Genomic DNA, 20,675 nt, shown 5'->3' with positions numbered 1-20,675 from the left:
TATCTTAATTTTAGCTTTTTTATCACCTTCTCCCATGTTGCAGAGCATCTGTCTCTTACGGAATCATAAGTCAGATAAACCCTGCAGTAGAGAATACAGTGTAAGTCGGAAAAGGAATTTTAAATTTACCTATCCCTTTTTATTATCATAACAACCATTTCTTAAAGGCTTATTCCTTAATATCATCAGAAAGAATCTATGATTAGGAAGTTTGAAGCCTTAGGCATCCGAGAGTATTCCTTCAGAACATCAGGGTCATTATTCCTGGTAGCATTAAAGTCATAAGCATTTTATTAATCAGCCAGGCTAGAAGTCAAAATGTTTAACTTGAAAACCCTCTTTATCTTCTCTTATTTACATGTTTTTCCTGGCATAAGCTGTCAGAGATAGGTGTGGAATTTTAACATTCTTCTGTCTTTATAATTCCAAAACAGACCAGTGAAAAATAATCAGATTCTAGTTAGTAGGTTTAAAATGTGTGTGTTAAATCGGCCATTTTTCTCTCTGCTTCTCTTGGTGCCACATGGCCTGCCAGAACTGTGGGGATCTTTGCTTTGTGTTACCCAGAGATTGTGATCTGAACTAAAGAAGGAGAGATGTACCTGTAGAAGAATTTTACTTATAAGATCATTGAATGAAATAGAAAGTGATTTAAGAGAGGGGATGTCGGTGCTGTAGGGAACCTGCATTTCCTGCTGAGCTGGGCATCCTCACTGTGAGGGTAGATCACACTTTGCAGGGGAGCAGCAGAGATACCCTGCGGGACCATTGCAAGGCCAGGGTACGCTTACTCATTCTTCCTTTTCTGTCATTTCATCAGAAGGTAAGTGATCACATCCCCTCTGCTGTCCTTCCTACTTTGTCAGAAAAATTATGAAAAACATCAAGAAACCGGCCATTTAACGGTTTACCTTTGCTCTCAGGATAAAATTGTCAAGAGTGGTGAGGAAGCTGCCTCCAGAGTTCCCACACAGAGGCTGCAAAAAATCAGCAAGCTCCCTAGGATTGCCAGAATGCTCCTGCCTATAATGAAGACAGAAATAGTGGAGTGCAGTTAAGGAAAATGATGATTGAAATGCTGTAAAACATTGTAATTAATGGAAACCTTACTGCCCCTTCACAACACTGGTTCCCAAGGACACACCTTCAGGGAGCCCTGTCCCCTAGATTGGAGCCATTGCTGCTTGAGCTCCAGGATGTCTGCAGAGAACAGCCATGGGGCTTTCTCTGCCGCTCTTACAACTTCCTAGAAGGAAAGAATAACAGGAAAGTGGTGGGTTTCTTGACATTTTGAAATCTCATTCTGACAAACTGGAGCGGGGAGCAGCGTTAGAAATGTACATGCAGTCAAGGCAGAGATATTTCCATCTTAGGTCCATAATGTGTGCAGAGCACTGTGCTTGGTGGTGTGGGAGATGGAAAGTTGCATGAAACATAGTTCCCACCTCCAGGAGTAACAGACTTGATGAGGAAAAGGGAAATGCATAGAAAGGCTTATTATTAAAAATATCATGTGGGAAGGGATGCATACGTGCTGCCAGAAAATGGAGAACGGTGGGTCACCTTTTTTTAAGGAGTTTATATTTTTATGATCCACAGAACTTGCTTTACATATGACATTTACATGGCCTAGTAGGAGAGTACAATTTTCAAATGCATGTATGAATGAAGTCATGAATTTCAAGATGTTTCTTCTAGGAGGCTTTCCATGTATATGTACCTTTTCAGTTTACTGGAGGAGTTATTGACCCAAGAACCATGGCCTCCTTGAAATTTTTTTGCAGAATTTCATAGATATGTATGTGTAGTGTATGTAGTTTCCTGGGGAAAAGACTGATGGATTTCAACAGATTCCTCAAGGGTTCTATGGCGGAAGATATTCTGGACCATGAACAAACAAAGTGCATTCACAGACTCTTATCTGGGCTCTCATTTAACAATTGGCTAGGACATAAAAATGAGTAAATGCTTTTATCTGTTGAATGCATTAAATTAAAGTTGATATGCCACATTCTTAGTTTTGAAAACAGACAAGTTCAAGGTGCTATTCGTCATGAGCCCTGACTGCCATTTGTGGAGCCCTCTGAGGTGCTGGGTGCTGGGCACCAGGCAGGACACTTGGCATGCATCAGTTCATCCAGCACTCATGCTCTGTGTGAGAGAGAGCTATTGTTTTCCCCGTTTTACAGACAAGGAAACTGAAGCGCATGAGAACCTTCTTCAGCCTGCCCCCTAATAAGTTATGAAACTGTGGTTACTTCCCTGGCTTAGATCTGAAACCTGTATGCCCCATAACCAGTCTGCTGTACTGTTCTATGATTTGTAAACAGTTTTGTCTCTTCCTCTCAAGAAATGAACAGCCTCTTCTAAATTGCAGTTTGTTCTTCACAGTCCCTATTTTCTTTTTTAAATGTCAAAATGCCTTTTGAAATAGATGAGCTTTTACAGCTCAACGGCCATTAGGCTTATGTTTACAAATTGTTAGCATTATCTTCAACATAAAGAAATACATGTTAATTAAAATCGAGATCATTTCATCAAATTTGAAAGTGATATCAAACTTTTAATTTCTTTACCAAACTTGCGTGAAGAATTTACCACATACTTCACATCTTTTGTGCTGGATCAGTATAGCAGAGTATGGAGAAACATAGATGCTTGTGGAGGAAACTTTTTAAACTACACCTCTACCTTCATCCCTCATCCCTGCTGATAAACAAACAAGTGTTACTGATGGAAGTGTTTGACATATGAATGCTGTTAGGGGCAGAAGAAAGATGAATACCATATAACATTATTTGAAACCATCTCCATTTTGCAGAATGCTGAGTAGAAAGAAACCTTGTTTGGAAGTTAGGGTCACTGATATGTTTTGAAATTATATATACTTAATTATACATAATTCTTTTGAAATTAAAACATTTTAGAATATGGTATAAAATATTGTAGCCTAATGTATCTCTTTAAAATGTGGCTGAGCAAACTGTAAACTTGAGCCCTTTTATAGTCTTACTGTTGAAAACCCCCTTTTAGTTAAAAAAAAAAAAAATCAAAAGTGGTTTATACTTTGAAAATATCTTCAAAGAAAACATCACAAAAGTAAAATTACTTTACTGCTCTGCCTTTTCTTTTGTAATTTTAGGTAAGGCCCTGACATTTCTTCTGCTGCAGCCTCCGAGCCCCAAACTTCCTCCACACAGTACGATCCGAAGAACAGCCATTGATCTGATTGGACGTGGTTTCACCGTCTGGGAGCCTTACATGGACGTGTCTGCTGTCCTCATGGGGCTTCTCGAACTCTGTGCTGATGCCGAGAAACAGCTCGCCAAGTACGTGCTCAGTTCCAGTTAATTTGTGGGGTTTTTGTTTGTGTTTTTTCGGTTGGTGATTTGTTTTAATAGACAAAAAAAAATAGACTAATATCTCAATATATGAAATTTTGGATATAGACAGGGAAAGGGAAGTATAGTTCTGTAATTTGGGCACCTCTGGGATTTAGCGTTGAGCCAGTGAATGACTGATCTGTGACATTGTGCCTTGACATATTATTATGTAATAATAGTGTAAACATATCACTTCTAAGGAAAATTATATATATACTTGCTCAAAAATGTTCTACTGATAGAATACATGGCCAAATAGTTTGGGGAATTATTCCTTCCCACTCGTGGTAATCTTTAAATCCACTTTATTGAGGTTTCACTTGCACACTGTCAAGCACCAGCTGTAGGAAGTTGCAGAGGTCCAGGGAAGCAATAATGAGAGTAGAGGGAAAGGCAGATGAGTTGAAGGAGCTGCTGAAATGAAGTAAGTGGGAAGCCCTTGGTGGCCAAGTGTCCAGGAATGATGGGAAGGGGATTGGGTGTGGTAATAGAGGTTCATGTTGACTTGAGAACTCAGCCTCCTAATTCTTGAAGGCAGGTTTTTGGTTTTGTTTTTGTTTTTATTTTATTTTTTTTAAGATTTTATTTAGTTTAGAGAAAGAGAGAACAGGGGGAGGAACAGAGGGAAGAGGGTCAAGCCGACTCTGTGGTGAGTGCAGAGCCTGAGGCCGGGCTCAACACAGGGCTTGATCCCATGACCCTGAGATCATGACCTGAGCCGAAACCAAGAGTCAGACACTTAACCAACTGAGCCACCCAGGCGCCCCTGTTTTTGTTTTTTTAGTATAGCCATCCTCGTGGGTGTGAATTCCTTGTGGTAGGAATCCTTAAACTGGCCCATGATGACTCTCTTAATGTAAATGTTATCACTTCTTTGATTTTCTCAATGCATGGCATTTCATTCTGATCTCTGTTGACCTTGGGAAAAACTAGAATTCTCTGTCCTTTTCTTCATGTTTGTCTTTCTCATCTTTCCCTTATGATCCATCATGGCTCTAGGCTCAGGAAGTGGAGATCAAAGAAGCTATTAAAAGGCTAGACTGGAATGCTGTGGCTTTGTCTACAGATTGGGCATTCCCAGCCCAAAGTTCCAGGATGGATTGGTAGGAGACAGTATTCATATCCAATTTAGACAGCTGCACCCCCGCCCGACCTCCTATCATACCACCACACTTCCTAAACTTTACCTCTGTGTCTCTCCCTAGTTGTATGCTCTTCAGCACATCACTTCACATCTTACCTCAGTTCCATCTACAAGTTGGGACTAATTAAACACCTGCCTCATAAGGTTGATATTAAATGTGTTTCAATTTCAAAGTGCTTAGAAGAGTACTTAGCACACATTTAAAGATTGAATGGATGTTCTGTTTATGGTGGTAGTAAGGGTGGTGATGCCACTGTCATTGTTTTAGTGTTCAACAGATCAAGAGCTGCTCGGTTCTAGAATGAATAGTTTGACATAATGGCAGCCAGGATAGTTTTTGGATACAGGTGGCCTGAAGGTTCTTGGTTGACTTTAAGAATTAGGAGGAAACTGAGCCCATGAATTTGAAGCAATAGTAAGAGGCAGCTGGCCTTTGTGCAAAGCCCAGAACATATTTCCAACCCTTTGCCCTCCCGTTGGCTGCAGCTGCCTTGCATACCTTCCGATTCTGTTTTGACCTAATTTTATAGCCTATTTTCACAGCTGATCTAAACACAATTTCAAGAGTATACAGTCTTGTTTTGTTGTTGAGAAAAGTGATGGGCTTTATTTTAGGCGTAGTATTTAATATTTTGTTTTATTTTGTTTTTAAATCAGTTTACATGAAGCTTATATCAGCAAACATAAAGATGCACTGTGTTTTATCTACATGCAGTATGTCCACAGACACAAATACTTTAGTTCTTCAGTAGGTAATTTAAATCTTGCTATTACATCCTTTCTGTCATGAAGATTAGTATAACTCTCTATACACAGCTCTAAATAAATGAATGTATCAGCATGTAGCCTTGAGGAGTCCAATGTAATTTTCATCATGATAAATTGCATAATAAGCAAGAAAATGTTTGCTTATTAATCTATAACAAGATTTAGATTGAAAATGGCCTCTTACATCCATGACACACTTGGTACAGGCTGCAGAAGGACTGAAATGGGGCAAAGTGGAGCAGGGGCGTGTGCCTCTTACCCTCATGATGCCTACCTACCGGGCCACCCCTCTGAGCCTGATTGACTCTGTGCACCATGACAGTGCTCGGCCACCTCACTTCTGACTGCGATGTTCAGCTTGCTTTATGAAGAAGCTTTTATGTTAGGCTTGTGTTTTTTAAAATTTCAGTTCATGTTAATTGAAAAAGAACATACACAGTGCTTCCCTCTTTATTCCCATTCTTATGAGTTTATGAGGGAGGGGATTGAGGGGGGCAAGCCGCTCAGGCTGCTCCCTAGTTCTGGGGAACACATATGATAGCAGAGTTTCTTTCTTCCTCTCTCTCCCATATATTGACATCCTTTGTCAGAGATGATTCCTGAGAGGTCTCCTGAGAAACTATAGATGGCTCGATTGATAGGGCATTTTTCCAGAATTAAAATGTCTTTATTTTAGAAATAAGACTGATGGGGCACCTGGGTGGCTCAGTTGGTTAAGCGACTGCCTTCGGCTCAGGTCATGATCCCAGAGTCCTGGGATCGAGTCCCACATAGGGTTCCCAGCTTGGCGGGGAGCCCACTTCTCCCTCTGACCCTCTCCCGTCTCATGCTGTTTCTCTCTCTCTCTCTCTCTCAAATAAATAAAATCTTAAAAAAAAAAAATAGAAATAAGACTGAGAATTTTACATCTTTGAAATCAAAATAACACTGGTTGTTTTCTAATGTTTTCAACTATTCTACCAAATTTTAAACTACGTTAACTAAGCAAACTTTTACTGAGTAGTTAATATATGGAAGGAACACTATTGGGTCTTGTATGTAGTTACAAAGTTGCATCAAACACAGATCCTGTCTCCAGGGCACTTGCAATCTGAAGGAAGGATAAGATCTTCCCTGGGGGTAACCATGATGCAAAGGGAGGAGGAGAGTAAAAGGTAGGGATGCTTAGAGGACAGGGAGGTGAATCACAGCTGGGTGCTCAGAAAGGATGCCAGGAAGAGTTTTATTTGCATCTCTCATTTAAATAATTTTGAGGAGAGGCGGAAGAACAAGGACATGCAAAAGGACAGAGATGGGAAGGTACAGGCATGCCCAGCAGATGCTGACGAGCTCCTTAGAACATAGGGCACGTGACCGTAAACATTGTTTTTAACTAATTTTATCCATTCCTTGCAGAACTTAAACTGTGGGGAGTGCCCATCTAAAACTTGAACATAAGTTCCTTCCCAGTTATCGCTGGGCAATAGAATTAGGGCTAAAAAGAGGATTGGTTTCACCTTTTACTTTATAAAATGATCATAAACATGATAATGGAAGATGATAAAATGAATCGGAAAGAGGTTCTGTCTCTTGTCCACAGAAACACTGGTTAGTGAAAAAGGGGCGGTTCAGACCTAGGTCTCGCTGACTCCACGAGCTTTGCTTCTCCACTGTGCCATCTTGCACCCCCACAGTTAAAGATCCAGAGAATGCCAAACGTAAAACAGCCTGTTCAAAGGACGTAAAAGCTGTCAACTCGGAATTTTCAGCATACTTTCAGATTTTAAAAATACACTGAATGAAAATTCCCATCAAGAATTTTATACCTTCTAGAAATTAATAACCTATTTAAATATCAGTAAGCTCCTTGAGTGCCTGGGCCAGGTATTATATATTTATTCATATTTATTCATAACACTGTCACATGATTTGCATTCAATAAACATTTAAGTCAAAGAATTTTAGAAATGAAAATCTTCAGCAGCTCTCACTATGCTATTCAATAAAAAACGGGGTTAGGAGAGATGATACAACTTGCCTGAGATCTCACCAGTACTAGAAGAGCTAAAGTATCACCCAGGTCTCTTCTCCCATACCGGTATAGTTACGCCACCCTTTAGGTGACCAGTGATCCACAGGTAGACTCTCTGAGGAATTTTTAAATTAATGATTATGGGCTGCTCATTCATGATGGACTGTTTAATAGAAAATGCAGGCTGCTCTTCACTGAAATCATAGATAGAGCCATCCCTACCTAATTGTGACAAAAATAGAAACATGCAGTATTATGTTTTTTATAAATCCATCATTTTTTAGGTCACCATGGTTATGTATATATGGATAAAATCTTAGAAACAGTAGAAAATCATACTTTGTAAAAGAACAGAAAAAAATCCTTGTGCTTTTAGAAGGCTAGACTCCATTCTGTACATGTTGTGGTCTGGTGGTGATTCTGTTTTCCTAGTGTGGGCAATCTCATCCACTGCCACGACGGAAGAATGTTAATGAATTACCAAAAGCCCATTGCTTTTCTGGAAAATTCATAGTTTACCAAACTTTAAAGGAAAAACATCTAGTCAACTAGAAACCACACATGCTTTGATAATATACAGATAAGCCCCATATGTTAGAAATATTCTTTTTGAACTATATATAGTTCTATATAGAGAGAAAAAGAATTGACATTTTAACTCAAATTTCAACCATATTTTTTTATATACGGGGTAAGGGATAGAGAAAAGAACATATCATATACACACTAAAGTATTTGAGGATTTTATGTTTAAACTATTTTTCCTATTCACATGACATTTATTTATTTATTTTAGCGAGAGAGTGCATGTATGCAGGTGGGGGGGAGGGGCATAGGGAGAAGGAGAGAGAAAGAAGCCCAAGCTGGCTGCATTCCCAGTGCGAAGCCCGTCACAGGGCTCGATCTCAGGACCCTGAAATCATGACCTGAGCTGAAATCAAGAGTTGGACATTTAACCAACTGAGCTACCCAGGTGCCCCAGATGTTTATTTTAATAGAAAATGTATAATCTGAGGAACCCATTTAACTAAATTTTGTTAGCATAGTTTTTACATTATAACTCATAGTTGTAAATGTATACAACATACAGGAAATAGGTCTAAAAGATAGGCACTTATTGGGAGAATCACCACATTTGTGTTTAGGAGACTAATGCCACCTTTGAGTTATCAAATTCAGTTTTAACATGACAGACAAGAATTGATGATTCTTTATTACATTAAAGACTCTTGTTAGTTCATCTGTTTTTACCAGGAGGGGGTAAGATGGAATTCCCAGTTGTTAGGTAATTAAGTATGCATTTTCAAAATAATTTTAGTCTTTGTTTTCAGTGAGTGTTTTCAATGCCCTGTTGCTCTTTATCTTAGTCAGCTTGGACTGCCATAACAAATACCACAGACTGGGGGACTTCAACAACAGAAATTTATTTCTCATAGTTCTGGAAGCTGGAAAGCCTAAGAACAAGGTGCTGACAAGGCAGGTTTCTTTCTGAGACCTCTCCTCTGGGCCTGTAGGTGGCTGCCATGTCGCCGTGTGCTCACAGGTGGGAGAGAATGAGAGCAAGTGTTCTGGTGTCTCTCATACGGCACGAATCCCTTCATGAGGGCCACACCCACCTGGCTTCATCTAACCCCCATTACCTCCCAGAGGCTCCATCTCCAAATACCATCACATTGGGGCAGATTTTCAGGGGACACAAACATTTAGTCCATAATACTGTTGACCATGATTTGTGGGTTATTCTATAAAAGTTTAAGTGGTTTTTCCCCCTGAATATTCTCTTACAGTATTCCTTAATTTGACAGATGGGGGAGTCTGACAATTGTAGATGGTGACATTTAACTGTAGTGGTCTTACATGTGACTTTTAAAATGCTTTTACCACGATGGAGTAATGGTTAGAACAGGATTAATGAGCAGTCATGTAAGGAATGAGCTCAGCCTGAGTGGACTATTTTTCTATTCATGATTTTTATTTACCGTTTCTATCATCTCTGGTATTTCATATGCGATGTGTGTACTGAAATGCTGAGTAAAATAGAGAGTATGTCATATCATATTTTTTAAACTAAAGACCCATCTTATAAACCTATATAACAAATGATCTGCATAACAGCCGGATAAGCAGGATCAGCTGAAAAGAGTGAGTTCTGTGTTTACATACAGATTCCAGAATAAGGCAGATACCCCTTTAATTTCACACCTCTGATAGTATGATCCTTCTTCATTCAGTTAGAATCCCACATTAAAATATATCACATACACAGTGCACCTTTGACTTTCAAGATAACTACATGTAGAATTAGACTTCGTCTGTTGGGACTACTAGATCAATTACTTTGACTTCATTGCTTGGTAAGTTCAGTCAAATAACTGGCTTCAGTGATTTTTTTTCCTGCTGGATTTGCCAGGTAACTTCATTTAGCACATAACTATTGAGCTACCACTGTGTCCAAGGGCTGAACTAGGCACTTTGGGGGGATCACAGGATTAGAAGGCATGGTACCAATCTGCACAGAGTTCACAATACAAAACTAATTCATAATGCCTGGCAGAATCAGATTCAGTGCTAAGAGCCTACAATAAATGGGTTTCATTGTTGGTTGTTTTTGTTTCAATAGATTGTAATTGAATGCTCTAGCAATTGCAGAACAACATGTAGGCTTCCACAAGAATCGAACAGAGGGGAGGGAGGAGAGTGTGCAAATGGGGGGGATGGGTAGTGGAGAAGCATAAGCCACAAACTACAGTCAAAAAAGGAATGGAATTTAAGGGACCAACCTTGAAATTAGCCTGGCCTCAGGAGCATGGTATTGAAAAGACTGAGTTACAAGTTAGCGAAACTAGATTATGGAGGGCCTAGAACCTCAAGCCAAGGAGTTCAAGATTTTTCTTAGAAGCCCTAGGACCCACTGAGGTTTTTAAGCAGGTTAACCATGAAATAAAGTTAGTGCTTTTGAAAGATGACTCTGGCAGTGATGCATTAAATAGACAGAGGGGAGAGAAGGTTTGTCTTCTTCCCCTGTGCCTTGGCAACTCTTCTCTGTTCTCACACTCCCAACCCTCCTGCCTGTGCACTATGAATGTGCAGAACCCTGACCTCAGAACAATAGATGTGTCCACATTCTGAAGTCCTGCACTCCAGCCACTGGACACTGATCATGGGAGTCACTCAAACGTACTCTTTGACGCCTCTACAAATTTTTGGATGTTCCAGCTTCCACTGAATTCATGAGCAATACTTTTATATGTCTTTGGTTAGCTTCCTTACCTATTGCCCTACAGCTTCTCCTCCGGACGCCAAACTTTACCATTTTTCTTACCATAAGAAGGTTGCCAATTTCCCCAAGTTCACAAGATCATTTGCTGAGATGGATTAAGGGTGATGTGTGACTGGGCCTTTAACTGAAACCAGTGACCTGCTGTTAGTTGATCTCATTTTCTTTTCACTTTATTTCTATTTGTGAGAGTCATCTTGGGTCAGAAGAAGCATCTATTGTATGTATAATATAGGTGAGATGCAGGGCTGGAGGTTTTTACATTTGCCTGCTCATTTAATCTTCTCGACAACTTTGTGAAGTTGTTACTTTAATAGACCCATTTTCCACACATCGTGCTTACTCATGGCCACAGAGCACATAAGGATAGGGGGACATTATCCATTTGTCACCCTCAGGTGAACACATATATGCATAGTCATTCATTCTCATTCTTTCTGTTGCTCCCCTCCCGCCCTCCCCCCAGCCCCCGGCCTTGGCTTCCCACTAAACTTTTCTCCTCCTGAAGGAACAGAGAAGGGCTGGAAGAGAGGTGGGTGGTGAGGTTGGTAGGATCCTGTTTGTGTGAGTAGAGCTCTGGTTTCCAACTGCAAGTGGTCACAACAGCACACAGCAGGAATTGGATGGGACTCTTCTGGACTCCAGGAGGATGCTCTAACACTTGGCCTGCAGAAGGCAGATCCCACCTCTTAGCAGCTCAGACGCAGTATAGCCACGGGGAGGGCGAACAGGCAGCCAGAACCATGAAGTGCAGCAGGGGCAACATGTTCTCTTTCACTCTGTTTCCCTTGATACGACCTAGCGCTTCAGGGCAGCCACATCATTAACATCCATAGCTGTGGTTCAGATACAGCCCTCAGTGCTGTTCCCCAAGCTTGGTCAAGCAGTGTAGTACCTATCCCATTTCTGTTAAGTTGGTCATTTGTACCCACACATAAGACTTCCTTCTTGAGCCCAATTTGATCTTTCTGAGGACTTCTTGAATTCCAGTTCTCCCATTTAGTACAGTTGCTTTTACAACTTTATATCCACACCAGTTGATAACTGTGCATCCGTGTCTTCATTTAATCACAATTGACATCAAAAAGGACAGAGTTGAAGTCTACATGTTACAACATACCACTTGAGAAACCTCACTCAGGGATGCAATCTAACCATTCATCCAAAGTCGCTGAGTTTAGTCATGTTACCAGTTCATTAATCCAGTTAACCACAATATGGGCAAGCCTCCCTCCCCTTTATTTCCTCCAAAGTTCAGCTGTCCAAGAAGACGTCAGACTACTACCTTTGCTCCTCACTCTGGACCTGATTTCTCCATAAAATGCCTACACCACCCTCCTCTAAGGGATGTTCTGGGCAGGTGCAAGAAGACATGAAACAGCACAGGAAAGCTCGATTTCAAACCTAGACCCTGGGTTCCACATCCAGTTCTTTCTCCTCTCTGTCATGCCTTCCAGACATAGGCCGGGCTGTCCAGGAGGTAGACATTCCTGCTCCATGGCTGACTGCTGGGCAGGGAGGCTGCCTGGGGATCTTTTCCAACTCCCAGCATTCTGTGATTTTATTGATCTTAGGAAATTTGATTTAGGTTTGCTCAGAATTGTTTAGTTAACATACCTTTTTTTTTTTTTAAGATTTTATTTATTTGACAGAGAGACAGAGATAGCTAGAGAGCAGGAGTGGGGAGGAGAGGGAGAAGCAGACTTCCCGCTGAGCAGAGAGCCTGACACAGGGCTTGATCCCAGGTCACTGGGATCATGACCTGAAGCAAAGGCAGACGCTTCACTGACTGAGCCACCCAGGTATCCCTAACATTACCATTTTTGTTTCAGCCTTTCAATATTATCAACACCTTTTCATACTGATTTGAGAAATATCATAGAATATCTCAAAAGTTTAATTAGCTTTTGGATTTTTTAAAACTTAAAATATGATCAAAACTTTATAACAATTCTTGAGCAATCTAGGTTAGCACTACTCACATAGTGAGCATTTCCTTTGCGGAATTCTCAATAGTAAAGTTTAATCCCTAAAAGAACCTGGCTAACTACCCCACCTTGCTTTACTGCTGAACATGTCTTTCCAGTCCCTACTGGGTGCCTAGGGCATCAAGATCTTCTGTGGAGGTGACATGTCCACCCATGCATTCTTTCTGTTTCTTGTTCAATATGTGTGTGTTCTGTCAGCTCACATCTTTCTTTTTCGTGGTAAACATCAAAGGAACGCCTCCACCCTCCTCTCTGAGTTCCTGCTTTGTATCTACCCTCAGTTTGGAAAAAGGACTGGAGACAGTTATATTATCAGTCAAAGATTTAAGCAATGTAGTAGTCACCAAGAAATTATAAGCAGAATTTTCTATAACCAATTTACCTTCTTTTAACAATGATAAGAATGCCTGTGTAATGCATACTTATTTTCATCTAAAAGTTAAAATAATGATTCTTAGACTAATTATAGAAATATTTGTAAACATTTTGAGAATTTTTAGTAAACATAATCCAGTTTACACATGAAGCATACAGACTAATTAGAGCAGGACAAATCTTAATATAATTTCATATGGCTATTTAAGTATCAAAATTATGTACTTTTAAGTATCAACATTAGAGAGAAACTATAATGGATCTCTTACTGAATAGCAAAATGCTCCTTGTATACAGTTGACATGTGGATCACATGCCACATTTTAATGAAGTTTTACTACTTTTCACAGTAGCCTATATAAAATATACAGGAAGCTTACAAACAGAAGAATATTATCACTTTTATGTTTTAGGGGTGGCAAAGGAATATAACATCACTATTCTATCAGGGTATTCCCACAGTTTGAAAAGATTTATTTCATCATGTACATATTCTTATATATTGCCTGGACAATGTCATGCCTATGATCTTTATAGAGAGAAAATAAGTATTCATTAATATAATTTTTGCATCAATACAAAATAACTATTGGCAGAACATAATGAGTAGTAGATTGGTTCTAAAAGTATTGAGCATGGGGTAAATTAACAGTACTGAGAATATTTTAAACTAAAAATAATATTAAAAACTAAAAATAATTTTGCAGTTTTTTCAGTTCTTTTGATAATTATATGGACAGAAGTGAATTTTGCTTCCTTTCAGATACATGTCCTTAAACGGAGCCCTTTTTCTGTGGCCTTATAAACAAATTATTACCTTTAATTTGTTTTTAGCAAAAAATTTGAAAATACCCAGCACAGTCTTATTTCTTGCCTGATTCTGAGCTTTGTGATATGCATTCAGTACTAGTTCTTGATAATTTGTTAACAAGGCGTTTTTAACACTTTGGACAGATGCACATACTGTTTTCAATCTTCACGGTTAATTATTCGATTTTGTATTTGATGCCAGAACACCCTGACTCCTAATCACTGCTCATTGTTGCAAGTCCATTATATTCTAACTGTTTGAGTGCTCCCATTGACCTTGAACTGACATTATAAGCTGTGTCTAATCTTTTCAGTCTATATTTCTAATGCTTCTTTTCTTTTTTCCTTTTTTTCTGATCCCTGTTTAGCATCACAATGGGGCTGCCTCTTAGCCCTGCAGCTGACTCCGCCCGCTCGGCAAGGCATGCCCTCTCGCTCATTGCCACCGCCAGACCACCCGCCTTCATCACAACTATAGCCAAAGAGGTGAGCAGAACCTCTCTGTGTGCTCCATTTTCTCGTTTAGAGGAATTATTAGATATTGTGAGCTGAGGGTCCATATGCACAAATAGTCCTTCCAGTTTGCTTTAGAACAATGCAAGTTAATAATTTAGTGCTGAAATGAATACATATGTACCTGTGTGCATGTACCCTGAATTCCACAGCAATGCATTCATGACTTATGCTTTTGTATTCATTTCTGTTCTCAAAGTTAACTCACTTGCAAATATTTGAAAATAATTTTCCAACCTGAAATATAGTAGGCTTATTCAAATTAAAATATACTAAAGATACTCACATTTTATAAATGTGAATATCTGCCTGTAATCAACACTGAACTTATTTAACACTGGCTCTTCAACTGTAAACAAAAATGTAAGTCATAAACTTGCTAATTGTTTTTCCTATTGCGTGTCACAGATAAAGACTTGAATGCCAATTGATTCCCACATTCTTAGTGTTCTAACTAATTGCCCACATCTAACTGAAAAACTAGTAAAGAACAATGAACCAATTATAGGATCTTTCCTATAGGTCTTAGTAGTGGGAGAGAAAGGGAAGGATGATAAGCTCCTACATTTTTTTTAAAGGTTTGTTCCGTTTCAGCATGAATAATGTGCAGACTTGGTGTCCGTGGGGTATGAGCTCTGTCTGAGTTGTTTTTCCTGTAGCTATGATGAATTTTTAAAATACTAAATAAATACCTCTGAGTCTGCCCTGATAACCTGAAACCTACTGGGCCCATGTCTGCCCCAAAGCCATCCTTAATAGGCATGCAGCAAATATTTGTAATGTGAAGGTAGTTAGAAGGGAGGAAGGAAGGTGTTAATAGCAGATTGTATGAGTTAATATGAGGTGGTGGGACTTTGAAATTCATACCTAAAATAAATCTGTAGAGTAAGGGGATGTGTTTTTCTGATAGTGCATAGTGTTACAGTGAGGTTACAGTGTATTTAAAATACGTATATGTAGGTTATATATCTATAATTTATAGATATTATATATTTATATGAAGAGTACATATGAACAGATTTATTATATAACAGAAATATATATATAAATGAACAGATTTATTAGCCATGGAATTTCTTATCAGTTGAATATGCATTGATAGTAATATTGAATATATTGAATAAACCTTACGTATACCTGACCACATATACAGGTCCTATAAATGCCAGCCATAAAACTGCCTCTTTAAAGAGTAAGCAAGTATTTGTGTTAATTGTGTTTTTGAACTTAATTTTCACCATTTACAAATGAATATTTTTAAATGAACTGTTAGAATAGCCATGCTTTGGATTTATTCTACTCCAGCTTTAGGTTAGAAAGGTATTTTTTAAATATTTTAATGTTAATGTTTTACTAATTACCAGTTGATTCCTACATTGTTAGTGTTCTAATATTTCAGTGTAATAGTTCACATTTACTACCTTGTAAAAATAAGTTTTCCACTTCACTTAGAGTTTTAGAGTAAGATCCTGAAGTATTTCTCACTGTTATTACTGTCCCCTCCCCTGTCATGCCCACTCCTCCATGGCTGGCCCAGCTCCTATCAGTGTTGTTTCTCCTCTGAATGATTAAGACTTACAGTTTGTACGGGGAAGAAAAATCACAGTGAACTTATATTCTTTACAATGCATATTATTTTTGGAGACACGTTCATTCGCATGATACACCTTCATTATACAGCACCAAGAATGGTGCCTGGGACACAGGAAGTCTTCAATAAGCATCATTTACTATTACTACTTGAGAGCAAGTCTCATGCCTCTTACTTGCTTGGGTATCTCCTAACCGCTGTCCACTTCAGCACCAAATAGACCAAATTCACAAACCTTCAGTCTGTCTTTTGAAAAATGTCACTGTAGTGTTGTGTTAAAGTCTCATATAATACTCAGGAACTTACAGAATTTTATTAGAGAATACTTACTGAGTTTTTATTGTACTAAATGCTTTCTTTTGCAATCAAAAGACCTCACCCACCCCAGGAGATTTGTTTTATTGATTCTCATTTTTTCCCCTCTTGTGTTAACAAGTGAAAAATAAACCAGTGGCTAGAAATGCAAAACTGAATCGAGTGTCAGCCGTATCTACAGCATGGGAATGTCTTCACAGGTACACAGACATACAGCTCTTGCAGCAAACACCCAGTCCCAACAGAACATGCACACGACAACTCTTGCACGAGCTAAAGGGGAAATTCTGAGAGTCATTGAGATTCTTATTGAAAAAATGCCCACAGATGTTGTGGATCTTCTTGTGGAGGTAAGAATATCCTGCTATTAAATGTTACAGCAACAATCTAAATTAAATATGTCCGCGTAGTAATACGAATCAGCATTTTAATTTCCAAAGAAATAAAAGAAAAAGAATTAAAAGAATTATCTACAGGAAAGAGAGAGAGATAATTAAATGAATTAACTTTTGTACCATTTCTAGGGTCCTTATTTAAATTTCATTAAAGATCAAAATGATTGCTGTGTACACTTACCATTCATAGGGAAGTGGTCTGTATTGGAATAATTGTTAAAGGGTATGTTCTCTTTAATGTTTTTCATTATAAGTAAAACAAAGGATGTAGGGTGCTTGAATAAAAGCTACCTATATTGTTCATAAATATGAATTGCTTTTGAAGTCAACAAGTCTCGTTTCTTTATTTTACTGCTCTTCTGTTTTTCACAGATAAGAGGATATCCTGTGGTATAAAGTAACTATACTGTAGCTTTAGTAAATATACTATAGTTTTAAAGTAAATATTGCAGTCAAACTATCTAGAATTTTCATGCAGCTGAGGCCTAAGTTAATAATTTGAATTTTGGAAAGTTAAGTATTTGAAATTAATTTTGGATTTGCATCTTTTCTATAAAGGTTATGGACATCATTATGTACTGCCTTGAAGGATCTTTAGTTAAAAAGAAAGGTCTTCAAGAATGTTTCCCAGCCATCTGCAGGTAAAGAAGCCTTCCACAGCATGCAAAATAAATAATTTTTACTAACAAATAATTTTGAAAAAATTTTTAACAGGATGAGTTAGTAGTCTTGCCCAGTTAGAAAACCAGTTCTGAATTAATATCTGCTTATTTTCTGAAAACAATTTAGGCGGCTCATAGTCAAAAACACAGATATAATAGAACCATTTGAAATTAGGTCCTGATGAGATTGTCTCAAAACTTAAAAAAATGAGTAAGAGATAACATCTGTTGAGTATGTGTGTGTTCTTACATTCATCACTCAAATTATCATTTACGTTACGAAAGGAAGAGTTTAGGAAGCTTCTTTCTGACTTAGGAGAAAAGGTATATTTTTCAGCCAGGGGAAACTTTCTACCACATTTTCACTGGTAAATTTTATTTTTACTATAAAGGTAACATTTTTCATTTTGTCCTACTAGTGTAGGTGTTTTCCCTATGAGAAAACTGGCCAAGAGCAGTTAGAACTGACATAAATAATGTTGCATATGTTGAACATAACCAATAATTTTAGATGTATATAGCATTTCATTGTTAGGAAATGAAGGTTTTTTGAATGTAGTAATGTTAATTTTCCCTTGAAAATAGTTTTTGGTTCTTAAAATGTTTATAGCTTACGTACATTTTGTTAAAAAATTTTTTTACCTCCAAGTGGTCAGTAGAAATAGGGCTTAAATCTGTTGAAAATCATTGTTTTTGTAGAAAACAGAACCAACAGTTAGTAATAGTTACTAACATTTTTCTTTTTAAGACACATTCAACGATCTCCTTCTGTTTGTTCAGTTCTGTGCGCATACAGTAGTGAAAAGCTTTATTTTAGACTAAGTTTCCTGAGAGAGGTGATGTTATATGACACATCATTAAAACTTCTGTATCTCCTGGCATTTGAGCAAGTATTTGCTGAATTAATTGTACTCCATGAGTCTTCCAGTATCTTTTTTCATATTTATAATAGACTTTGTATCGTAACCTCTTCCTTTTGCTGTTGCTGAGTCATGCCACCCAGAAATTAAAACCAAAAGGAAGAGATTGTGCTGGAATATACATGTGTACAGATGCGTATTTTCTTGTGGTACAGATGAGGTGTGTATAGAATGCAGGCATTTTTAAACATGCCACATTAATTCTGGTTTGTGTTCTTTTTGTTAGAAGTTATATGTATAAAATCTTTTCATGCATTCATGCAGTTAACTGATGAGAGTACATCTAGCTGCTATAGTCCCAATCAGTCGTTCTCTAAGGAAACACCTATGCGAAAATGGACACTGGGACGTCTCTTTATAGCGGTGATGATCACTGTAGAGCTGAGTGTTAACAAGTGTTAGCAAAGGATTCCTTATAGCACCAGTCTTGGCGATGTAAAATAAGCCTCCTGAAGTTAACATGAGGAAATTGTCCAGTTTTTCAAGGGCCTGTCTTTGCCCTTGCCGGAAGCCTGCCTCCCCTGCAAGCAGCACCCTCAGTTCCTTAGGTCACCCTAGTTTGCTGGTGTCCACTTTTGTTTGCTGGTGTTTCTTTGCCAGAGAGTAAGGATTCTGCTGGGATGCTAAGAGGCATGCTCAGTACCAGGTTATTCTGATTTGGCAGAAAGCGATCGTATTTTGTTTATTAATTTAATAACATCTATTGAACACCTACTGTGTGTCAGGTACTAGCTAGGCCCTGGGGATACAATGATGAATAACATGATATCCTCAGGGAGCACACAGGGTCTAATAGGGTAGGTGATTATTAAGAAAGATAATTCCAGGGTGCTGTGTTTTGTGCCAGAGTAGAATTACATACCAGAGACAAGATTGGGCAATAAATGGCAGTGCTTAACTCTAGGTAGAGGGGGCTTAGAAAGTTTCACAAAGGAGAAAGTAGAATAATAATAATAATAATAATAATAATAATAATAGAATCTTAGTTTCACAAAAGAGAAGGCAGACAAATAATAATCTCCTTTTATTAAAGGAGAAACATGTTTTAATAAGAGTGACTGCCAAGTGGAGAGAAGGATCTGTCCCCCACGAGGGTTTGGGTTGGTGGTGGTAGGAGTGGTGGTGGGTTCTGGGAGAGCCTCACAGAAAAGTTAATGAAGCGAGCTTTGCAGAATGAACCGGTGTGCCATCTGGAATTGCAGAAAGAACCACATCAGTAAATGTCTAGACACATAAAAGTGTATAGTGACTTTGGCGAATTCTCTGTGGTAGTGGCCAGAATGCAGGTTGAGGATAGAAGTCTTAATATGGTGTCAGAGAATGGGGCTTTGAATTCCATACAAGGGAATTTGGCCATTATTCTGTAAGCAATGGCGAATCAGCAGAGTTTAAGCAAAAGCATGTAATTCTTGGGCCAGAACATAGTTGATCAGACCTAATCTTATGAAACTTCAGACTTATAACAAACAGTTGTTAACTATGAAATTAGGTTAGATATTATATAGCTGTGGGTATAGAAGCCACAGAGGCCCGTTTATGGGAAGGTCAGCCCATAAACATCAAAAGGTGATTAGCAATATAGGGTTGTGGCGTTTGCTAAATATTAGTTGGAACAGGCAGTAAGTTATGGAGGACTTCAGAGAACATGAAGCTTAGATGGGGCCTCAGAGGTTTTACTGGTCGATGCCACGCTACCTACTAGCTGAAATGCACAACAACAAAGATATCAACATAGCAACAGAAATTAAAATTCTTTTATTGAATCTCTGCTGTGTCTGTGCCATTGTTCTGGGTGCCTTAAAGCACCTGTGAGCCCCCTACCCTATTTGTAAATGCTTTTCACTAAATAATGAAACTCCAGTCAAAGTCAATGAAGTGAATATCTGTGGTCCAGTCATGTGGCATTTGTTTTTACAATCTTTATATGATGTTGTAGTCTTTTTTTGTTAGTTTTTCTTCTTTTCTTTCCTTTACCCTATTTTATTATTTTATTAATTTTTTCCTTTACCCTATTTTAAAGATGCTATGGGTTTTAGCTTAGGCTGAGCTCTGTAATGTTGCTGTATACCAGTATCCAGTTGTTATGGTCGGTAGATCAGATCATAAAAAGGTGTTAAAAAACTTCATTAAGTATTTTTTAAATGAAATATTCTTTTTAAATGAAGTATTCATTTAAATGAAATATTAAATGAAGAATGCTCAGGATTTAGATATTCAGAGAAAGTTTCCTGTGGGTCTCCCTATCTTAATAATAATGTGAAAAACCAAAATGTATATAAGAAATTACTTAATAAAGATTTTTAAGTATTTTATATGCATAGAGACTACAGAATGGCATTATTATTTTCATATATGTAAAAAAAATTGGTTTACTTCCCAAAATATTATATAATGTTTAGTCAATGTTATAAAGGTGGATATTCACATCTAAAGTTGTATTTAATTCAATTAGGAGTTAATCTGGTATCCCAAAGTCATCGAATATTTAAAAGTCAAAAGTACTCTGACTTGGGTTATACATAA

General features: G+C 38.1%; 1 protein-coding gene across 3 annotated transcripts in view; it reads left to right on the top strand.

The window, feature by feature from the left end:
• Positions 1–20,675, top strand: part of WDR7 (WD repeat domain 7) — a 345,325-nt gene that overhangs the window by 240,001 nt on the left and 84,649 nt on the right. For all 3 annotated transcript variants that reach the window (XM_032422579.1, XM_032422577.1, XM_032422578.1), the window contains 4 exons: positions 3,143–3,329; positions 14,125–14,242; positions 16,376–16,525; positions 17,129–17,211. In XM_032422579.1, coding sequence (XP_032278470.1) covers positions 3,143–3,329; positions 14,125–14,242; positions 16,376–16,525; positions 17,129–17,211 — 538 coding nt within the window. The remainder of the gene's footprint in view (positions 1–3,142; positions 3,330–14,124; positions 14,243–16,375; positions 16,526–17,128; positions 17,212–20,675) is intronic.

This window comes from Phoca vitulina, unplaced genomic scaffold (genome assembly GCF_004348235.1).
Source record: "Phoca vitulina isolate PV1807 unplaced genomic scaffold, GSC_HSeal_1.0 scaffold27, whole genome shotgun sequence".
In the NCBI taxonomy this organism is placed as follows: domain Eukaryota; kingdom Metazoa; phylum Chordata; class Mammalia; order Carnivora; family Phocidae; genus Phoca; species Phoca vitulina.
Note: the sequence above shows the minus strand (reverse complement) of the source record. Positions and strands in the feature narration are given on the sequence as shown.